The sequence below is a fragment of the Chelonoidis abingdonii genome, chromosome 4 (assembly GCF_003597395.2).
Source record: "Chelonoidis abingdonii isolate Lonesome George chromosome 4, CheloAbing_2.0, whole genome shotgun sequence".
Lineage (NCBI taxonomy): Eukaryota > Metazoa > Chordata > Testudines > Testudinidae > Chelonoidis > Chelonoidis abingdonii.
This window is the reverse complement of record NC_133772.1, coordinates 113752588-113775902: the sequence shown is the minus strand read 5'-3', so window position 1 is coordinate 113775902 and position 23315 is coordinate 113752588. Positions and strand designations below refer to the sequence as shown.

At 45.1% G+C, this 23315-nt stretch overlaps 1 protein-coding gene across 16 annotated transcripts in view; it reads right to left on the bottom strand.

The window, feature by feature from the left end:
- Positions 1 to 23315, bottom strand: part of NRXN3 (neurexin 3) — a 1449735-nt gene that overhangs the window by 761306 nt on the left and 665114 nt on the right. For all 16 annotated transcript variants that reach the window (XR_012655819.1, XR_012655820.1, XM_075065588.1 and 13 more), the window contains 4 exons: positions 21447 to 21566; positions 17134 to 17515; positions 16580 to 16770; positions 15590 to 15763 (listed from right to left, as the gene is read on the bottom strand). Coding sequence is in view for 14 of the 16 variants with exons in the window: in XM_075065588.1 (XP_074921689.1) it covers positions 15590 to 15763; positions 16580 to 16770; positions 17134 to 17515; positions 21447 to 21566 (867 nt within the window). In the remaining 2 variants the exon portion in view is untranslated. The remainder of the gene's footprint in view (positions 1 to 15589; positions 15764 to 16579; positions 16771 to 17133; positions 17516 to 21446; positions 21567 to 23315) is intronic.

Below are 23315 nucleotides of genomic sequence, written 5' to 3'. Positions count from 1 at the left end.
GCTACATTAGGCCATTTAATTCCAAATCAAGGCTCACTACTACTGGGGATTAAGGAGGAGGCTGAAAGAACCGAGCTTAGTTTTTGAATCATATGTGAACATAGAAAAAAAAATCTTTTTGATGTATAAATTAATCAAATTTGGGGCTCGATTGTCCACCACCTTACACTGCATCACTCCTGTGCAAAGTGGGTGTAAAACACTTTCAGATAACAATGGTGGCATTTTTTACCCATTTTGCACAATTGTAAACAATTACACAAGGCGGACATAATCGGGTCCTGTGGCTGGAATCACACACAGCATAAATCGGGAATCCCACGCAGCTATGTTAGCCAAGCAGACTGAAACCAAACCTTAAAAACAGAGACAGATTTTCTAAAAAGTGCTCCATACCCACAACTGACAGAGGATTTTTGTAAAGAGTTCGGATTCCACTTGAACACCTAACTAAAGAGCCAGGTTTTCAGAAGTGCTCAGTGCCCAGCAGCTCCTATTCTCAAGGACTCAATCACCAGCATGCTGAGCAAACCTGGCCATGTATTTAGGTGCCTTAGTGGGAGCTGAACTCTCTAAACACCTGACCCCCAATGTGGGTGCTGAGTCTTGCAGAAAATTCTGTTCTCTGCATGTGCTTGGCTGTCGAATTTAAAAGAGTAGGACAAGCTAAGCTGAATACCCCCGTTAACATGTCACCCAAAGAATACACATTCCACTCATAGGCCAGGTCTACACTACGAGATTAAATCGATTTTAGATACGCAATTTCAGCTACGAGAATAGTGTAGCTGAAACTGAATATCTAAAATCGATTTACTCACCCGTCTTCACCGCGCGGGATCGATCCGCGCAGCTCGCTGTGTCGAATCCGGAAGTCCGGTCGTCTAGCTGGAGTTCCGGAATCGATCTAAGCACGCTCTGGGATCGAGATATCGTGTACAGACCAGACGCGATATTTCGATCCCCGAGCAATCGATTTTAACGCGCCGATCCAGCGCGTAGTCTAGACGTGGCCTAAGTGACAAGAGAGGATTAGCAGCAATGCTGCCCCATGGAGAATGCCTTTATACCCACTTTATAGGTTTTATGCACAGATCCTAACACATACAGTCCCGCTCCTCCTGCTCTGAGCATCCCGAGAAGGTTTTGAGGAGATCACGCCCTGGATGAGTGGGAACAGAACAGAAATGGCTGCACAACAAAAACTGACCTGCATAAAAGGGAATATGTCAGATGGGGGGGGGGGGGGGCGGGGAATGTGGAGGGAGGGATGTTGGAAGTGAACAACATTAATCAAACACAGAAATTCAGAGCAAAATAAGGAGGGGGAGGAAGAGAAAAGACTGAAAATGCTAAGTGTGAACAATAAAAGTATAGTTAACTGGCTTCCTTCCACAGCACCCCACCCCAAATCAAAGCAGCCCAGAAACAGTGCCAGCAGATCTCATGACATTTTAGTGTTCATGAGTGTTCTGAGGTATCCAAACTCAGAGCAAAGGTTGGTTTCCTGAAACTGAAAAACCATATCATGCAGACAAGACACTGTTTACTGCTAAGCTTCAGCATGCCCAGTGTTCTGTATCTGAAAGGCAAACATCCCCATGGCAGGGGATCACAAGGGAAGGCTTAAGGCCTCTCACTAATCCTGGGCCCACTATGGAGTGAGTCTTCATCACTGCTCAGAGCCCTTTAACTCCTGGGCATCAAGGGTCACCCTCTGCATAATCTGATAAACTTTGGGATCTCTTCTGCCTCAGAAATATGCTCAGAGCTCCCATCTGCCACAACAGCAGTCACACACCCACCTGGCCAGGTGAATGGAATCTGTAGCCTGTACAGGCACAAGGAGCTATTGGCAGAATAACTAGAGGGCGACAGAGATTGAGGTCTGAGAAGCCACAAGGTATCTGATGTGGGAACATCAGCAGGAGCTTGCAAACCTCCCAGCCCTCCCTGCTGCATTTCAGTGGAGGCCATAGAGCAGCTTTGCTCCGAAGCTACCTACACTTCCATGTATTCCCTGCTGCATTTCAGTGGAGGCCATAGAGCAGCTTTGCTCGGAAGCTACCTACATTTCCATGTATTCCCGAGGTCCCACTCTGCTCCACACATTTCCACGTGTCTCCTTCCCTTCCATGCAAACACACTTCGGAAATCAGCTGCACCGAGTGCTGAAGGCGGGGGGCGGCATCTGATACCCTCTAATCTCAACCTCTAAGAGACCAAGCACTCCAACTGTACAAAATGCCTGGTCAACCCTGAACTGGGGAGTGAAAGCGGAAGACCCCAACTAATCTTGTCTCTATCTAGGATGGTGTGAAAGGTGCTTTCTGTTCCTCTTCCCTCCACCCCACAATCAAAACCTGGGTTAAGTTAGCAGTCAAGGCATAGGTTTTTTTGAAGTGACTGAACTGCTATAGATTGTGGCTTCAGGATTCCCATTACAGAGCTTTGATGTACATTCTCCATGGTTTCCTTTTAATTTTGAGACCCCTTCTCTTCTCTCAGTGTGACAGGATCCTGTGCATTCCTTTAGGGGTGTTCCACTTTTTCCAGTCCTTTACATATTCATTTATTGAGGAACCATGGTACAGTTACTTTGGCTCTTGCAAAAGGGAATCTGACAGCACTCCCTACTTCAGAGCCTAGCACTGTTACACCCTCACTGACCTGAGAGGTCCCTGTTACTCCCTGTTGCCACTTGTGGGGCTAATGTCTTCCCTTCTCCAACAGTTTCAGATTTGCCAGGGAGCTGAAGATCATAACTAGGGCCCTACCAAATTAATTCACGGTCCATTTTGGTCAATTTCATGGTCATGGGATCTTAAATACAATAAATTTCATTATTTCAGCTATTTAAATCTGAAATTTCATGGTGGTGTACTTGTAGGGATCTTGACCCAGAAAGGAGTGAGGAGGGGGGAGTGTCACAAGGTTGTTGTAGGGGGGTTGCACTACTGCTACTCTGTTACCCTTACTTCTGGGCTGCTGCTGGCAGCAGGGCTGTCTTCAGAGATGGGCAGCTGGAGAGCAGCAGCTGCTGGCCTGGATCCCAGCTCTGAGGGCTGCCAGCAGCAGCGCAGAAGTAAGGATGGCATGGTATGGTATTGCCAAGCTTACCTCTGCGCTGCTGCTGGGGAGGCGCTGCCTTCAGATCTGGGCACCTGGCCAACAGCCGTTCTCCAGGCAGCATAGAAGGGTGGCAATAGTGCAACCCCCCTCAAATAACCTTGTGACACCCTCCACACACACACACACACACACAGCCTGCATTTAGGTCAGGGCCCCCAGTTTGAGAAATGCTGGTCTCCCCAATGAAATCTGTATAGTATAAGGTAAAAGCACACAAAAGACCAGATTCCATGGTCCATGACATGTTTTTCATGTCTGTGAATTTGGTAGGGCCCCAATCATAACTAAAAACTTGCATAAGCAAAGAAAAATCTGTCTTTTTCCACCACGCTCTTGAAAGCTCTCGAAAGCTCAATGAACTCAGGAAATTTTGCCTTAGTTCAGCATTCTCCAATACAATCATATCTGTAAGTATTGCAAGACTTTTGAACCCTTTGTGACTTCTAGTACAACAGTCATTCAACACAAGGAACTTTCAGAACAGGAGAGCAACTCTGGGGATAGTGGGATAAAAAGTACTGCTATAGTTTAATAACCAGGATTTTCTCTTCTGCCATAGGGAAGGGGTGTGTGTGTGTGTTCAACCACTTTCTCTCTTTCAGTTCCTTATAAGCATCCTTAAAAGATTATCTTTGCTCACACCTGTTATCTTCCAACCCATCTCCTGTTATCCCTTCACCTCTGAGCTCTTTGAATAAGCTACAAATACAGCCAAATGTCTCTTTTTGAACGACTTCCTGGATCCCCTTCAAACCTGGTTTCCTCCCTCCCCACCCCACTGACGACATTCTCAACAAAGCACTCTAATGACCTCCTTTGGGCCAATTCTTGGTACCTCAACTCATCTTTAACCTCTGTGGTAATCTAGCCTCCCAGTCCCAGACCTGAACTTTAGCGTCCACAGCCTGGTCCTGTCCCAAACCTGGACTTTTGCGTCCAAAAGTCTGGGGGCTTACCTGAAACTCCCCCAAGCTCACTACCAGCTTGGATATTCTCGCTGCCACCAGGTCAGGTATTTAATTGAGAGAGCCTGACCTCCCCCTTTCCTCTCTCTGGTGTCCCCAACTCTTCCTTTGGGGGACCCCCCCAAAGACCCAGAGCCCTGGGTCTCTCTCTCTCTCTTCTCCCAGCTTCCCCCCCTTTCCTGGGTTAGCCGGTGCAATGCTACACTTCGCTCCTTGAAATCAACCGGAGAAGCAATCTAGCTTCCCCGAGGCTAGGTATTGACCTAGTCAGCTCACACAAGAAATTCCCCCTCCCTTTGTCCTATAGCCTTTCCCGCCCTTGGGACAATAGGGAGATGAGGCACCGAGTTTGGGCGTTTCCCTCCCCCCTCTGCCTCACTAGAAAAGAAACTTTCACCAGGTTTAAAACTTTAAAAAGGATAACTTAATGAAAAAAAAAGAAAGAAAATACAAAACAATAATCTTGCATTAAGAAACTCAATACAGGCTCTTGCTTATAAGAAAATATGAATGAAACAGTCTTGATTTAAAGATAGCCCGATTAAACCAGTCCACCAATCCACATACATGAAATACAACCCACAGCTCCTCATAGCCGAATTGCTGGGGGTTCTTTGTACTCACAGAGTGTAGGAGACACTTGGAATAAGATGGCAGTAGGAGGAAGCTTGTTAACTCACAGCCGAGAAAACAACAAAAGACACAGCCATCCACATCTATTTGTACAACCAAAGTTCCTCATAGCCAAATTGCTTTGGGGGGTTCCTTTGTACTCACAGACTTTTGCGTATAATATGAAATAAGAAGGAGTTAGGAGGAAACCTTGTTTATCTCACAGCCGAGAAAACAAAGAGACCCCTGGTATACAAATTCCCGCCCCTGACTTTAACAATCCAGTTCTCTGATTGGTCCTCTGGTCAGGGTTGTGTTACCCTTTCCAGGTAAAGAAACTTAACCCTTCACTTACCTATCTTTAGTTATTGACAACTCTTTTACCATTCTTTAGCTTTCAAAACCATTGATTCCTCCTCCTACTTATAAACAGTAAGTAATAACATCAGTGTCAATGAGAGTTTCATGCATGGATAAACCAGTAGGAATGGTCCTAATACTTTATACTTATTGATGAACCATCCAATTCAAGGTTTCTAATACATCAAGTAAAAATGATCATACTTCACCTGAGATCCATGAGTACTAATTGCTGTCAATATCTGCATGTTTGTAAGTGCTATATTAGCACTAAGTGATTTTAATTGTTGCTTAATAGAGAGTTTTGTAAATTGAAAGTCAAAAGACTTTTTCCAAACCAGTTAAAATTAGAAATGTCTCTCTCTCTCTCTCTCTGTTTTTCAAAGTCTGCATCATTAAATGGCCTTCACCATCTCTCTCCTCCTAAGTGGGGCGAATAAGAATCCAAGTTGGCTTTCTGTCCTGTAAAACACTAATGGCCATCTGTATTTTATCACCAGCTGTTCAGTGGCAGCTTTTCATCCTGAACAATCGTTAACCATTTCGGAAATCAACCTGCCACAATTATGGATACTCACAGTCTATGGTGCAGTCAAACCTTTGAGCCACTGAAAACACCTGAGTTCCTCCCAAGCCCACCGTCACTCCCAGGGACTGAGAGTTAGCCCCCTTCCTTCTGTCTCAGAAGTGTGACTGCATTTAAATGGAAAGCATTAGAGGTTACACATAAAGGTATCTTTCAGTCCAAAATGGTAATGGGAACAAGAACCTTTTCTACTGTAGGTCAGCTTTTGGTCAACTCAACTTTGTTAGCAAAAAAAACCAGAAAAAGCAAAACAATAACCAGAGGTTAGTAAAAAGCAGCGATAAACCAGAACAACATCACTGAAAATAACAACAAACAACTGGCGTATCAACACAGCCTACAGGCAGGATGAACACCAGAAGAGGGGCACTGCAAACCACACGGACAAAGGGGGAGTAGGCAGAAGACAGGCAGCCACTGCTTGCCTTAATCATCACACAGAAGTGCTGCTGGTTTTGTACCAGACGACAAAGTTACTGATGATAGGGGAAACATATTCTCTTTTCACACACATACCACACATAAAAAACCAGAACAGAACCAGCAGCATTCTATGATGTTACTACCAGTTCACAAACTACCTCCAGCACTCCTGTGTGTTTACTGATCACATCAGGAGGTCGCCTTGTTCCCACACATTTAAAAAATACTTAGATATCAATTTGAGTAAAAAAAAAATCTATTTGACATTTAACATGGTGAGCTAGACTATAGTTATTGCCTTTGGCAACATCCAGATTCAGGCTATGGAAACACAAAGCTGTCCCATTGGCTTTTTGCCTAAAGCAAATGTAGGATAGATGGAACGATGAGGGATTGACAGTCCCTGGTACAGACTACTCTTTCATCCCCATCAATGGGCCTGGCACTTGGTGGGAAGTGACAGTGGGAACTTCCTTCACAGTGCTGTCTTATGCCAGGGCCTCAACGCCGGGCTCTGGAAGAAGAACCTACACACTGAGAAAGAGGCAGTCTCAGTCTCTTGTGGCCTATTTATCTTCCTTTGCAGTCGCCAGCAGTATGTGTGCACAGAGAAAACCGTGATATTACCAAGACAGAACTAGGACCAAGCTGCACTCAGAGAAAGGAGCACAGAGAAGAAAACCCACCAAACACTTGAACTGGTGGTAACAGATGAGTTCTCCCAGCCTACACGGAAGCCTCCTGTTATTGGACGCACATAGATATTGATGTTTCAAAGTTTTGGTTTAGTGTTCGCTTTCAGCATGAAAAGGGGAGGGGGGATGGGACAGAAGGAGCTGCTCCTGAATCCCCAAATTAACATTTCTTATTAGCCATCGCTGTGGGCAAGATTATTTGATAGAAACCCTGGCCCTAGACTCACCTCAGTGGCTTATTGTCTTTAATAAGTGCTACTACTTAAGGAGACTAATACTGAATCTTGGCTGGGTGTTATTTTCCCCTTCTCCTTTTACATTACTGTCTATTTAAATTGGAATTGGCAATAGAGCCAAATGTGCAGTTTCCTGTGGTTCCAATAAAGTTTAACATCTTGAACCTTTGCTATCATTTTTACAAGCCACAGTCCATGAAAGACTCGAGATGGCAATTTACCCCCCTTTCTATGCCATTCACATTTTTTTTCCCCCTTCAGAGCAGCTCCATTACACAGACCCATAAAATTTCCCGAAGTCTCTCAAATGAAGAGGGATAGCTTAACTCATTTCTCCAGGCCTTTTTCCTTGCCAGTTAGTCCAATAAACAGTCTTCTGTGAAGAACAAATGAGGACTTTCTTGCTGCCCAGCTCCTCAGCTTCCTCCCAGTGAAGCTCTCAGGGGGAATTTGTAAAATCACTTTTCTCCGTGTCAACAGAATACAATGTTATATGGTACAGAGGTGTTGCCAAGCTGCATCAAATTACTGTTGCATCAATTATCCCCTCACCCAACGTGGCCAATCCCTGATGCTTTACAGAAAGGTGAAAAAGGGCCATACTCCACCTCATCAGGTATGCAATATTGAGGAGTGAAATCCTCTTTGACAGCATCCAGTGATCAGTTTACTAGCATGAGATTTGATTAACTTCCCTCTTCCCCTGCTCACGATTCTCCATATGCAAAATATACTGATCACTAAATTATCCAGCCCCACTGTTTGATTCAAGTACTTCATGCAGCAGTGAATTCCAAAGATTAACTATACATTGTGGTACGTAGCATAAGATTATGACTTGACTGCAGGATTTGGCAAAGATTAAGCTGAGCTAAGAGAGAAGGAAGTCCGTCGCAAGAGCAAAATATCTTGAACAGTAGTATAGGAAACACTCAGCCTCCAGGCAAACAATAATTGCTTTCTCTTTTCTGTGAAGATGTTTAGCTGAGATCTAACTTGCTGCCAGTGGGACTGGTCCAGAGAGGTGAAGAGAAGTGTGTGAGAGGGTGCTGCTGAGACCCACTGGGGCACACAGGAAATTATGTCTCAGAAGAAGAGAAACAATTTGTAACGACAATCCAGCTAAGCTGATGCCAACACATTCAGCAAAAGGAGCAAAGCGTGTGGTGGGGGAAATGAAGAAGCAGTAAAACACATGGCAAATGAATGACGGCAATGAAAATGACCTCAGGACACATCAAATATACCAATTACTCATTAGGCTCAACGGAAAAGGTCATGCTCAGGGTGCTTTCCCAGATGACAGCTTTGCTTATATTAGAGTCATTGTGGAAATCAGTGCACTGCAGCTTGACTCTTATACACTCTGCAACAAATTCACCCCTTGATTTCAATGGTATTATACCATGGATAAAGTGCTCAGCAAGAGGTTTCAGACCCATGTCAGCTCAAAAGGCAGCAAAGGGGAGAAAGCGCCTCCTTGGTCCAAGCCTCGGCCTGAGCTGAGGATTTATTGGGTTATTCTGAAGGCAGGTTATCCTCATAGATCCCATATTTTCACTCCATTCCCAATTTTACTTCTGCCACGTAGACTCCAGGGTACAGTGACCATTCCTCTGGAGCCTTATAATACCACTCCAAGTGTTTGCCTGATGCAGCTTGAGCAATACAGGCCATTCCTATCTCTCAGAAAGGATTCCATGCTCCCAACCACTGCCGGAGGTTGTGGAGCTCTAACCATGGAGAATCCCAAGTGGTGATATCCGGAATGCTCATTTCCTCCCCAAATTTCAACACTCAGCTCATCTCTAGTGCCTGCCGGTTAATGACCTCAAAGTGGTTTAAAAAGACAGAATTGCACTTCTTATTTGTCTATTCACATGGAGCTGATACCCACCCTGGTGTGATGGGGACAATGAGGCCCACAGCAGACAGGGATTGTTCAAGTTCACCCTGTGTCATTGATAGAATCATAGAAATGAAGGGCTGGCTGGAAGGGACCTCAAGAGATGGTCTAGTCCATCCCCTCATGCTGAAGCAAGCATACCTAGACCACCCCAGCAGGTGTTTGTCTAACCTGTTCTTCAAGACCTCCAGTGACAAGGATTCCCCAAATGCCAGGGGGAATCTATTCTAGTAATTAACTATTCTTAGAGTTATACAGTTTTTTCCTCAGAGATAACCGAAATCTCCCTTACTACAGACAAAGCCCATTACTTCTTGTCCTGCATTCAGCGGCCATAGAGAACAATGCACCATCTTCTTTATAACACCCCTTAACGTATTTGAAAAAAAATGTATCAAGTCCCCCCTCAATCTTTTCTCAACATTAAACATATCCAGTTTTTTAACCTTTCCTCACAGATCAAGTTTTCTAAACCTTTAGTCATTTTTATTGCTCTCTTTTGGACTCTCTCCAGTTTGGCCACATCTGTCTTAGAGTGGGGCACCCAACATTAGACACAGTACTCCAGCTGGGCCTCACCAGTGCTGAGTAGAGCAGATCAGTTACTTCTCCTGTCTGACATACAATATATTAGTCTTTTTTTGGCAACTGCATCATATGGCTGGTATGTTCAGTTTGTGACCCACTATAAGCCCTGTGTCTTTTGCTGCAGTACTGCTACCTAACCTGTTATTCCCCATTTTGTATTTGAGTCTTCCTTCCTAAGCGTAGTAGTTTGCACTTGTCTTGTAGACACTTATAGAGCTGACCCTCAGGCCCTTGTAATCAGCAATAGAGCAGTCCGGTTTGCCTTCCCCTTGTTTTTCTAAATCTGATGAACCCTTTCAAAAGATTTTGTGGCTCACAGTGCTAATTTGCTGGCCCGACAACCCCAATTTGTGCCAAGACCATTTCTGCTGCAGCTGCTATCCTAGTCAATATTTTGTGTCTTTGCTGTCTGTGTTGTAGATCCTCCAGCAAACATTAAAGATAAAGATGAGACTTGCCTAGATCACATGGGCTATAGCCATTCCTTATCAAGTGACACACAGTATGATGGTACTCTCACAAAGATTGTGTGTTAAACATCAGCCCGGGACAGATTTCTCACAACAGAGTGCAGCAAAGCTATTAGCTTTGCTAAATATCTTCCAGGAAAACAGGAGCTGCCAGCCTAGCACTGACCAGAGCTTTCTGAGATCAGAGAATAGTTGTCAATTGATCTTCTGTAAACAACAAAAGAATAGACTCAGTCTTCTGCAAAAGGGCAAAGAAAACATAAACTTTAGCTTCACAGGCCCATTTGCTGTTTCAAATATGCCTTGGTCCTTGTTTCACACAGAAGCCTCCAACTTGAGGTTGAAATGCACCCATGCTTGGCCACATGTGAAGCTCTCTTGGGACATTTCACAATCTGCCAACAGAATGCAGATTGAACCAGGGACCTCTAGAGATGAAAGCATTAATCACTGCAGCTTGAGCTAAAGAGCCAGGCTCTGCAGCTGGGGCAGAAACAGACCCATATTCTTTGTGAGTTGGGCACCGAGGGGGACATGTAACACAAAGTGATGAGTGGGTTACATTTGCTTTGCTACCCTGGTCAAATTCCAGCTTGCGTAATTTCTTTCTGCTGACCAAATTCCTCCCTGTAATGTCAATTAGATATGTAGTTCTTCTTCCTTCAGGTCTTTAAACTGTGGCATAGCATTTCTATACACTATTAAAGACCTGCCACATTCTATCCCAGAGGTGGCTGCATTTAGGAATGCTTTAGGATCCCTCAGGTGTTAGAGAAACAATCCATTACCCTCCTATAAATTGCATTTATCTTGAACTATCCTAAAGAACATTACAATACCCTTGGTGAGGCAGATAAGGGACTTATTCTCCACTGAAATGCAGCCACCTGTGGGGTAGAACATAGTGCCTGTTTACCATTGCATAATAATGTTACACAATGATTTAGCACAGGAAGTTAAGGAGAATCACATATCCAAAGAAGTTAAGTGACTTTCTGAAGGTCACACAGGGAATCGGTGGCAGAGCCAGTATACTAAACCACACTCCTTCTCTGTCACATTCCCCATGGGAATAAAATTCCCATTTAGTGGTGATATGGGACAGGCCCCTGAACTATCAATACAGGTGGTAAGCATAAAGGTTGATCCCATACAGAGAGTGAACCCACAGCTTCAGGGAAGATGCTGGTCACCTAGAATTTCAGGGGTGGTGAAGATGTGTAATAAGAAGGGTGAGGAGAAGTTACGCCACTGGAAACACAACTGGGCAGAAACCCTTCTGACTGTGGGCTCTGAAGATCAGTCTAGACACAGAAGACTAGATTCTCCTGTGTGACCAGCATCAGCATAAATCTGCTCCCACTGAAATTGACTATCAAACTCTCGTAGAGCTCAGTGGAAGCAGTTAGGTCAATGCTGAGCACTTTTGAAAATCCGCCCAGGGAGTTTGCACTCTGTCTCCTCACTGTTTTGGGACAGATGCTTCTCGAATGGAATTGATCAGACGGACATCACTTACCCACCCTCCCTCCCTCACTTCCCAAAATCAAAAACACTGCACAAGAGATTAGCTCAAAAATGTGTTTATTTCAAATGCTTTTATATGCCCAAAATGGTGGCATGGAGCCCAACTGCTGTCCGGGCACTCAGCCTTTCAGGGTGGGAGTGACACTGCACCCACAGTCACTACACAGATTGTTAAATCAGCACCTGACATACACTGTAGAAAGCGTAGCATCGAGAGGAAGGGCAGATGAGAAGTGACTGCTATTCAGGGAAGCCACAAGAAGAGTTGGCGCATACTCTCAAGTCTTAGCTACTGCACATTACTGCCCTGGGGGCTGCTGGGACATTAGTCCAAAGGCTGGAGAACTAGCCTTGTGTTTCCTCATTCCCTTGGGATCCTTGGTTGTTTCTATTCGAGGGCATGCTGGCAGGGAGCCTCAGCTGTTCAGCACCTTCCCATGGGACACTGAGCAGGGATGGCCCATGGGGATTAGGTAAGTGTTACTTCAAAAGATCAAATTCCTGCAATGACAGGATGAAGGTATTGGTGGCCCTTCTCACTTCCCTCTTCTGGGGTTTGATTTTCCTTTGATGCAGCTCAGAGAAGGATGTCTGCTAGTGTCACTAAGGGTGACTCGATCCCTGCATTCAGGGAGCACCAACATTGGCACACTAGTAGGGACAGCGCTAGGCCTTATGTTATAGGAATAGCTGGTGAGCTGAAAATAGATGCTATAGCAGAAAGGAGGGGTTGGGAGATGTACTGGCAGCTACAGCCCTGGCAGGACACAGCTGCCCTGGGCACCAGCAGTAGGAAAGGTGACCACTCATTTGGATCCAAGCTCCGTTGGCCAGCGTAACGGCCCTCCTGGGGGAGGGTAAATGGTTCATGTCAGTTGAATGACTCCTATTTGCTGAGCCAGGAGCAGAGATCTCTGGCTCTGAAGAGAGCTTTAGCCAGCCTCTCTCAGTCAGGAGGATGGGCTGGCCTAAAGCAGGGGCCTAGGAGAGCTACTAGCCATCCCCCACACAAAACTGCACAAGCTACATATTTTAAAAATACACTTAACAGAAACCCCCAATTTGGAAGAAAGGTTTTCTGGGCAATGAGATGACAGCTGGGAAGAATCCAAAGGCGGCATTTTTATAAAGGCAAAGAGAATTTTCCTGAGCCCAGAAAGCAACACTGTATGAGAGCGAGACACACAGTATTCCCAGTTTTGGCACCTGGTTACAGGCCTAATAAGCATAGCTGCAAGCTCTTAGGGACCACTGCGACTTCCAGAGGAAATGGCCAGATTAATAGGCCCCATTAAAAGCGTACCATGGAGGAGGGAAGATCAGGCTACAGTGACTCTGTATCATACACCCGTGCTATGAGAACAGGGTTTTATATCAAGGGCCTTCTTCTCTCTTCCCAGGACACAAATGACTCCACCAGTTATTGAAGGATTTACTTTTACCCAGCAGCAGGAAGACTGCAAACTCTCCCTGCAAACCAGAACACTCAACTGATGGGTTTGGTTCAAGTGGAGCTGCTGCTTTGAGGCTTTACACATTTTGAAGGCTTGGACGAGATGGCACTCCACTGGAATTTCCAAAACTGCCTAGCAACAACCCTGGTGGGAAGGAAGGGCATTTCAAGGGGATGAAGGGATGCAAATGGCCAAATTTCAGAGGGGTAGCCGTGTTAGTCTGGATCTGTAAAAGCAGCAAAGAATCCTGTGGCACCTTATAGACTAACAGACGTTTTGGAGCATGAGCTTTCGTGGGTGAATACCCACTTCACAGATGCTGTAGTGGATTTCCAGGGGGCAGGTTATACATGCAGGGCAGCTAGGAGTATTGAGGTTAGTTCAGTCAGGGAGTGTGAGGCTCTGTTCTAGCAGTTTGAGTGTGTGAAAATCAAGGTAGAGAACTGGTTTTTAGTTTGGCCAGCCATATCACAGTCTTTGTTTAATCTGAAGCTTTGATGGTGTCAAATTTGAGTGAACTGCAGCCAGCAGTTTCTTTGGGTTTCGTCTGAGTTTTTTATGCTGAAGGATCCCACCTTAAGGTCTGCTATCGTGTGGCCAGGGAGGTCTGAAGTGTTCTACAGGTTTTGTATTTGCCACTTTCCTAATATCTTGATTTCGTGTCCGTTTATCTTTTCCGTCTAGCACTGTCCAGTTAGGCCGATGTACATCGCCGGAGGCAATGCTGCTTGAGCTATACATGGGGACGTGCAGCGTGATGATCTAGGTGATGGTGTGGGCTGATCTGGTTAGGTCAGTCGATAGTGTTCGCTGGGATTGTAGTATGTGGAGCAGAGTTAGGCCTCGAGTTGTGCATGGATGGTTCCTGAGCTCGGGTTACCTAATGTGTGGGTGCGTTTACTGGTAGATATGTTTCAGGTTGCAGGTTGCCTGTGGCAAGGATGCTGCACACACAAGAAGGCTGTGCAGCTGGTGGATCATTGTCCAGGTGGCTGTAGATTCCCTGATGATGCGCGTTGGAGAGTTTTTCGCTAGGGACTGTATAGTGACCTGGCCTGTGGAGTCCTGTTGGTTCTTCTTGGGTTTTTCTTGCTGGAGGCTCTGGGTTACACGTCTCTGGCCTCTGTTGAACTGTTTCCTTATTTCTGTGGGGGTATTGAGTTTGAGATAGCTGGTGGGATTTTTTCCGATTTTCAGCAGTTCCACTCCCCCGCATTCACCTCAGCTGGACCAATTCACGGAGCGGTCCACTTCCTGACACGCACAAGGTGCAATACGTGATGTCCCGATTACCAACACCTATACCGAAACCTAACCGACCGCTTGCCTTTAACCTTATTGCCTCCCGCTTCCCATGCCCCGGGCACATCACGCGTCCATTGTCTAACAGCCACAGTACTTGAGGTCAAGCCGCATCGCTCTCCCCTCAGCAGGACCAACCCCTACAAAATCTCCACCAGGCTTCTCAAAACACATACCTCCTTATTCTAGCTTGCCATTGCACTAATATCCTGCCTAGGAAATTTCCACTACATGCATCTGACGAAGTGGGTATTCACCCACGAAAGCTCATGCTCCAAAACGTCTGTTAGTCTATAAGGTGCCACAGGATTCTTTGCTGCTTTTACAAATGGCCAAATTGTTCTCAGTCAGCATGGTGAGGAATATAATATACCAGCTGGCGTGCGTGCATGTGCATAGAAGGCTCTTATCCTACATGTGAGCCACCTGGTAGATAGAGTCCACATGCATTAGAGTCCTCTACAGGAATGCACATCTATTGTGTCAGCGTGTGAGATTAGTTTTCCCAAGTAGCGAATGCCTGCCTACAAAGAGACACATGCCATAGCACTACTGACAAGCCAACAGAAATTATCATGTAACTCAAGTGGTGTGGGACGATGCTTTGTGAGCACAAGATCCGGAGTACTTGTTCCCATGCCACATCCATGTGGTTGAGCTAGTGGTCTTAAAGTCAGTCTTATTTTTGGCTGCTGGAAGTCTGGTCTGGATAATAAGTTATTCATTTAAGCTGCTAGAAATCACTTTAGCTGGATGTCTCAAAAAGCACCTTCAGCCATTCTCCAACTCTTCCATTGCAAGGCCCACTTCATAAGAGATATGCTCTCTTTGACCTGTCCTCACCTCCGCAAGCCCTCATCCCCTTTTCCCTGCCACTACTTGGTCTTCAAAATGTTTAGTGTTGTGGTTGTGGAGTCCCAAGATGGGCCCTGTGGACAACTGGTGGCCTGCAGAGCACAGCTGAGAACCTCAACTCCAGAGCAAGACTAGATACTTTAAACATTCTTAGTGTCAATAAGTGGCTCTGTAGGAAAAGCACATGAGGAGCCTGCTACCAACACCATGCCCAACATCTTTCCACTGCTGGAGACACAATATCTTAGACACAATAACTACCTGAAAGAGCCATTGGGAGCCACTGGTCACCCCCACTCAGACACTACATAGTCAGGAGGTTACAAATATGACAATTACATGCTGATGGCAGTGAAGGACATCACAATGAAAGCAAACCAATGAGATGGCCTGTAAAGTTGGTGAGCAGCAGAGCAGGGAGCAGCGAAGAGATAAGGGGGGCTGCCCGGGAGGGGAATGCCTCTAAAGTGAGTTGTACCTTCACATCCACGCTCAATTTGCCCACTGCGGTGGAGAGCGTCATTGATTAGATCAGGCAGGCGCCCATTCAAGTCCACTGATGCTAGGCAGCCCTGAAACCCATCGCGTGAAGCCACTAGCTTCGGGACGTTGCTGTACATCCCTTGAGCCAGGCCAGCAATGTAGAGATCACCTGGAGATAAACAGGGTAAAAAGACAAAAGCAAAAGGAAGTAAAATAAACATATCTTTCAGAGTTGCATTTACCTTATAGTAATTAAATGAATTGCACTGCCAGTGAAAGAAGGGTAGCTAGAGTTGTGCATGGTGTGATCCTGAACCCAGCTTGGCTAAATCACCTCAATGTATGTGCAGCATCCATTGCTGTTCCTGTCATGGACCCTCACACAACCCTGCCAACATATCCAGATCCTGAACTGAAGCATCACTTGCCACTCCTGTCCTGGGCCATCACACAGCTCTGTAAATGAACATAAACTTCAACCAGCTGCACCACTTATTGTTAGACTTGTCCCCTTACACAATTCCATCAATGCCCTTTGATTCTTATCACCTGTCCTTCCCACCCTAGCTTTACTAACGTGCTTCCATATTGACAGATACCACCCTATTATCAATCCTGTGCTCCCCCATAAGCAGCGGTTCTCAGTCCTGACTGTCTATGCATCCTGCCACTCTAGTTCTGCCAGTGCTGTACCTGATCTAGAATAATAGATTAATGCAGGAGAAGCCTGTGCTAACCAAAGAATGATAATTGTGTCTAAGGAGTAAGGTGACCATGCATCAAAAACATCTTGCTCTGAAGGAGCAAAATCAGCAAAGTATGGTGCTTAGAGAACTTGCCAATAGATTAAATGCAGAATTAAATTAAAAGAAACCCACAACACATCCCAGACCTTTCATTCCTTCATGCATGGTTATGCAGCTTCTCCTTGCCTACTGCTCCCACCCCAGGCCCAAAGGAGCACTGGCATCCTTCTGAGATTTACCTTTAAGGTCAAGGTTTTTGGCACCGTTGATAACCTGAGTAACAACCCTGGTGTCCACTTTTAAGCTGTGGGTGTTACTGTTGTCTCGAGTGATGACCACATTGTGCCACTGGTTGTCATTGAGAGGCCGATCACTGTTGCCCTTGATGACATTAGGACCATTCCCCAGGTCAAACACGTAGTGTATATACCTGCAAACAAGACACATGTCAGCTCAAATCATATGGAGGCTCCAGAGCTACTGTTGGTCTTACTCCAAGCACAGCTAATGGACTCTTAGGCAAAATTCCATGAAAGCTTTATGAGATGGGAATCACAGTATCTAGATATGAGAAAGACATATCACATCAGAGACTCCATCCCACCATGAATAAGTGGCAGTCAGGCATAGAACCCCAGAATCCCAGTCATTTGCTTAACAGCTACACCATATGCCTCTGTAAAAAAGAATAAAAATTGACTAGCCAGAGGACTCTCTCTTTGTATGAACATTTTAAAGGGTACCCACAGCTTATCGGAATGCCCTCGGGGACCGCAGCACAAAATTCACTCACCCCTTTACCAGCTCAACTGCAATGAAATCACTGCCGTCACCGCTGTTGAAGAGGATGAAGCCATCGGCTGAAGTGGTCTTGAACTGGAAAAAAAGGTGCATGGAGGTGTAGGCTTGCAAGGTGGCCAGACTCAGGTAACTGCTCTTGGTCTTGAAGGTGACTGGGTCAGCGATGATGTTGCGGAGGCCGAAGCGTGCTTTCAGCTCACAGTAGTCAATGTCGCCGTTCTTGCACAGATCAATGTAGAGCAGCCCATTAAACATGAGACTCTGGAGGTGGCCGATGAAGCTAGAGGGGATGACGGAGATGTACCGCTTCTCTGTCATGATCCCCGTTTCAATGTTGTGGAACTCCAAGCGGGTGTGGTCGCCAACCATTGTGCCTGAATTCCGCAAACAAGAGGAAAAGATTAAGAACACCCAGCATGCTAGGGGATTGGTAAACAAGCTAAGGAGCAATTCACCTTCAGATTTCCAAATCAGTAAGGATAAAGTTATCATCTAGTAGGCAGTCTGTGTATCAAATAAGTTGGGGGGTTCAGTCCAATTCCTAGCAGACAAGTTTCCACACTACAAAAGCCACCAGCACTCCTGTGGGCACTCTGAAAAGTGGAGGACCGAGTGGGTTGTGGAGAGTGAATTCCCTGCTCCTTCCCCAAGGGTAGGGCCCTGCTGGCCTGGGTTGCTAACTCTTTCTGTCCTTCCATAATGATCCAAAGAACCTCATCATCACTTCCCTGATTGGCATAGGGCCTAGAAAACCCCGCTGAATCTACTTCATTATCTCAGAGACCCCATACTACAGAAACAGGGCAGACACGCTCATATGAGCCAGATGTTCCAGGATCCCACATTCATGATAACAAGCGGAGACTTTATCACTCCACCACAAAGAGAGATGGGAGCCAGCAGATACACAGAGCTGATTCACAAAGAGGACAAAACGGAGACTGATGGAAGAACGTGGTAATTAGGAAAAGAGCAAGAGTGAGATTTCATTTTGCTTTCAGGGGAGTCACTTAAATGTATTATTTGCTGAGCTCCCACAGCATGCTCAGCACTGCAGGGGAGACCAGGTCCCTTCTCCGGGGACTTACAGTCCAAGAGTCCATCACTGCTAGGTGCCCTCATCTCCAACCAAAAATAACCGAAGTTGAAGGCACTCAGCAGCTTGCCAGATCAGGCTCGCTGAAAAAAAACAAAAAAACAATTCAGATACACTTTTGAAATAAGTCGTTGGTTCCTAGTTTGATGATTGATGAAATAAGGTTAAAAAAAAAAAAGAGAGAAAATGAGAAACACGGACAGTCATAAAAATGATAATGTGTTAAAAATTCACTCTGCTGCTCCACACAAGGAAAATGGCCTCTCCCGCTGTCTGATGTTATTCTAGTTGTTGCTTAGCTCTGCTCAGCAGCATGGTAGGGGGTTAACGCATGAGCAGGCAACAGATAAGACAGCCTCGTTAACTTCAAACACCAAATTACTGCATGGTCTGGGCTCTACATGTCTTGGTGATGAATTTTCATTATTCAGTATAACAACATATCTAGTTATATGACCTTAAAGCATATTTAGTTAATTACATATACATATTGTACTTCTATGCAGTACAGATATGGCACTCATTTATATATTACACACAAAAAAACAATGTTCAAAGAATGTTATTAAGATTGCAAAGTCAAGCACTCACAAGTTAGGAAATGCAAACGCTAAGGTTGCCTGTGCATCTTAATTCAGCCTCCTTATGTAAATAGAAGCAGTATTATAATGCATATACTATTTCTCCCCAGGACCCCTACCCCATTCAGTGCACAAAATGGATAGTGCTCAATTAACCGCTATTCAAAATATTTTGTTTTCTCATTGCTCAGAGTGTGGCCCTTATGCTTACTTGCAGCACACTATTGAAATTCTGTTCTGCAGACAAAATTCCTACATTTCCTTATGGGCTTTTCTGAAGTATTCAAGAGCTTCACAGACTCCAGTGAGGTGAAAAGGTGGTAGTACACCTCTACCCAGATATAATGCGACCCAATATAACATGAATTCGGATATAACGGGGGGCGGGGCTGTGCACTCTGGAGGATCAAAGCAAGTTCAATATCTCGTGGTTTCACCTATAACGCAGTAAGATTTTTTGACTCCTGAGGACAGCGTTGTATCAGGGTAGAGGTGTACCTCCACATTACTGATGGGCAGCTGAGACACAGAAAGTAAGATCAGAAGCAACCACTAATTTTGTATACCCGGTGTAGGATGCCTAGGACTTGATTTTTTCAGATATTTAGCACTTTATATAGTCAAGCACATCTCCAATGGACTTCAGTTGCCATTCTGAGTGCTCAGACCCCAGGCTCTCATGTTGGGCACCCAGAATGTGAGGAACACAATTAGTGACAACCTGTTAAAAGTTGGGTTTAAATTATCTGATGAACACCTTAGAGAAATGCTCTGCCAGAGGCAGATATAGGATCCACATCACCAAGGCACCATTCAATGGCCTTAGGTGAGACCCATCTATTACTGTTACTACACTCTACATTCACTACACATCTCCCAACTTCTGCAATAAACAATGCAGGGGGCCTAAATAAAATAGCCTCCTTTTCTACACAACCCTGTTTTATCCTCATAGCAGGTCCATCCTGTTCACTACTTAGCCAGGTGTCCTGTAGAGAACAGTAGCATCTGATCATGTAGGTCAAGATTAACATAATGCATAGGCAAAAGGGTGGGAGCGGGGGCAACTTAAGGCTGCACAGACAACCATAGTTCTGCCATTTTCTAACTTTCAAGTGTTTAACTTTGCAACCATAACATGTTCTTAACATAACTATTTGGATGGCTATATACACATACACTGTGTGTGTGTGTGTGTGTGTGTGTGTGTGTGTGTGTGTGTGTGTGTGTGTGTGTGTGTGTGTGTGTGTGTGTGTGTGTGTGTGTGTAATCATCTATATATATGATTCCATCATTTTTATTTATCAGATCGGTTTTATGAAAAATACACTATCAAGTGGCAATTTTCTTTGTGCACCTTTCTGAGCTGTATGACGAAAGTGCCATCTAGCGGCTGCTACTGAAAATCACTTCCAGAATTTCTCTAATGCAAGAGAACCGTGCTATTGTGCTCTCCAGCACTGAGACAAAGTCAAAAATTCACTCTAAGGCTGAAAAGTTGCCTCTTAAGCAGAAGAACTTGCCCACTGTAATAGCAAACACACCTTTGCTAGTTCCAGCAACCAACAAATGGGGCTTCCTCATGTCACTGGGCATCTCCCTCTCCATTTCTCACCACACCCCAGAGTGTACATTTATCACCAATGATTTAGAATGCACATATGATCAAGTACTTTGGAAACCACCCCCGTGTCCACCTGTTAAGCTGACAGGATGCCTGGGTCATTTCAAATCCTATTACCCATCTCTCGTTTTTTTTCAGAAGTTTTTATCTGTCAGGTTGCTTACAATCAGGTCCTGTTCAGATGCCAGAAGCCCTCTCTTACCAAAAAAAAAAAAAAAAAAGACGTAAGTAACCTCCTAGGAGTTTTGTATGAGGAGGTCCCATGGAATTTGGAAGAGAGGCTTATAGAAACCAGCTGAACAGGAGGAGTTGGAAGGGGGTAAAGGCAACCATAATTAGCTGCTTCCATTTTGCTTCTCCTAGAATTACTAACTCTCATGATTGCATCACCAGCCTCTTAAGATAGCAACTATTTCTCTTAAAGCTCCAAGTCCCAGAGTCATATGATTACGGGGGAATCTCAGCTTTCATTTAGAAAAATTAAAATATGTTTCTAGCTCCCATGGTTGTAAAGAAGCAGATAGAAAAAATGAACCCTAAAGGCTGAAAGACCACAAGACCAAAGAACCCATTTTTTTTTAATTGCATGATTTTAAGCCTATGGGGGGGTATGCCTAAAGTTTTTGGAACATTTGGGGTTACCAATATGGATCTCTTCCTATACCTCCCTCACATACTACATGCAGGCACATGACCAAATGAACACACTTCCTTCCCTCTCTAACATCTCTATGGCTTCCTTCTTGCTTTTTGGCTGAGTTAAAGCCCTTGTGCATTCTCCTTGCTGTGTCTCTGTTCCCAGGGTCCACTCCGGGCCACTGTTGCCAGAATTGGTTGGGAAGAAAGAGCCCTTCATAACTGGATTCTCAACACAGTGATCCCCAGTTGAGAGGTCTTCACAGAAAGGTGGAGGAGAGAGAGACAAAGAAGAAGGGTGCACCTATATGCTGAAAAGAGGCTGGGAACAAAGGGAGACAGTAGAGATACCAATACATTGCACTCACCCTCAGCTACGTCATCATCGACTGTCAGTTTGAGGCTCTTTCCTCGCCGCACCACCCGGACTGTGTGCCACTCGTTGTCATTAAGTTTCTGCCCAGCATACAGAGTTTCAGGTCCTTTGCCTGGGGACAGTGATAAGTACAAGAGTTAAAGATGGACCCTACTACACGGCAGTGCTTGCTTGATTAGGAGAGTCACCAAAACCACCCTGGTGTGATACTGACTGCAGCTCATCAGAAGATGGCAAATGAACCAATGCTCAGAGCCAAACCCAAACCCAAACCTCTATCCTTTTCCCACCCAAATTGGATCAAGATCATTACCCCCTACACCCTAAGAAGTGCCTTCTCCCTCACATCCCAGAAGGCACATGCATAGAAAGGTAGGTGGAGGGCTAAACACTTTCCTGTCTCCCCCAGAACTCATTGTTGCCAACATAACTTCATATAGCATATTGCAATGCTAGAGGAACATGCTGATGGTGAAAATAAGTCTGGAGTAAGACCAGTACTGAGCTGGAATTCTGCTTTATTAAATCTCTATAGTTAGAAGAACAGCAACATGCCACTAGATGCTAGAGAGTCCACAAAATTGTTTCTCCTGGGCGCTGGCCCTCCTGATGCTTAGCGTAATACACACCAGGCTGGTTTCGGCCTATAGATCTCCAACCATGACCAAGCACCCACCAACTTGACTGATTGCCAGAGAACCGTAAAGCAAAGAAGCTTGGTTAGAGATACTCCCAGAATTCTCAGCCCTCTCCATCCCCCCAGATCAGGGCTTTTCCATTTGGGGATTTTCTCCCATAAAAAGAAAACCAGAACAAGGCTCCTTGCAAACAATGCTCCTGAAGGGAAACCAGTCATACCCTCCCTGCCCCGATGTCCAGCTTTATTCCTCACTCATTACACTGTGCAGCCAAACCTTTGAAATGCTAATTCCTTCCAATTCCAGAACTGTGACACCGTGTGCATATCAGTCAGTAAGTGAAGCTGAAATAGTGGACTGTGCTAAATTCAAAGTGTACATGCAGGTTGCAGCTTAGCACTGAGTTGCTTTGGCACAGGTGTGTGTGGGAAGCCCACAAGTAGTACACCAGAGGGTGATGTAAGTCAGGACTAAGAAGCATTGACAAAGCTGTGGCAGGGGGAGCCCAGGAATGAATGAACAATGTATGTCAGGGATCAGAATTGATGTGCATTGGTACAGCTGTGGTAGGAATTGTAATGGACATAGCAGGAGTTGCTGCAGGTCAAGACTTTGTGGAATATCTAGATCACTTGTCCACATTATAGTCAACTGTAACAAGATTTGTCCATTGTGTTCAAAAACAGTAAAAATGATGCAGTGAAAAGCAAATCAGAACAAATAATGCACTGTGTCATGGCTGGCAGAAAAGTCTGATTGTAATCAAATGCCTACTGCTAGCCGGTTTAGACACACACAAAAGGAAAATCAGAGCTGCGACAGTCACTGGAGCAGAAATGCAGGTCATCTCTCTCTTCCCTTGGTTCTAAAGAAGGTGAGTTGTATAGTATAACTCTAGTGAGAATTCCTCGACAGGGGAACCAGCCTGTCTCACCACAATTCCTAGCTTGTGGCTATGCCATTCTTGAGTGACAAAGTCACACCAATGGCATGAAAATGAACTCCAAGTCCACAGGGCAGGTAGGTTACACATGAGGCCCAAATTCTGCTGTTAAAATGGTACAAGAACAGAATTTGGCCCACAGCCTGTAATTATGAAATGATGTATTTGACCGGCCAGCAAAGTTTTTGCTTGTGCCAATACAGGGAGCTCCATTAGAAACCCAACACATGCCACTCTGCAGTGACTGCAGGAACACAGTATCTCCTCTTCCAAGTATTGC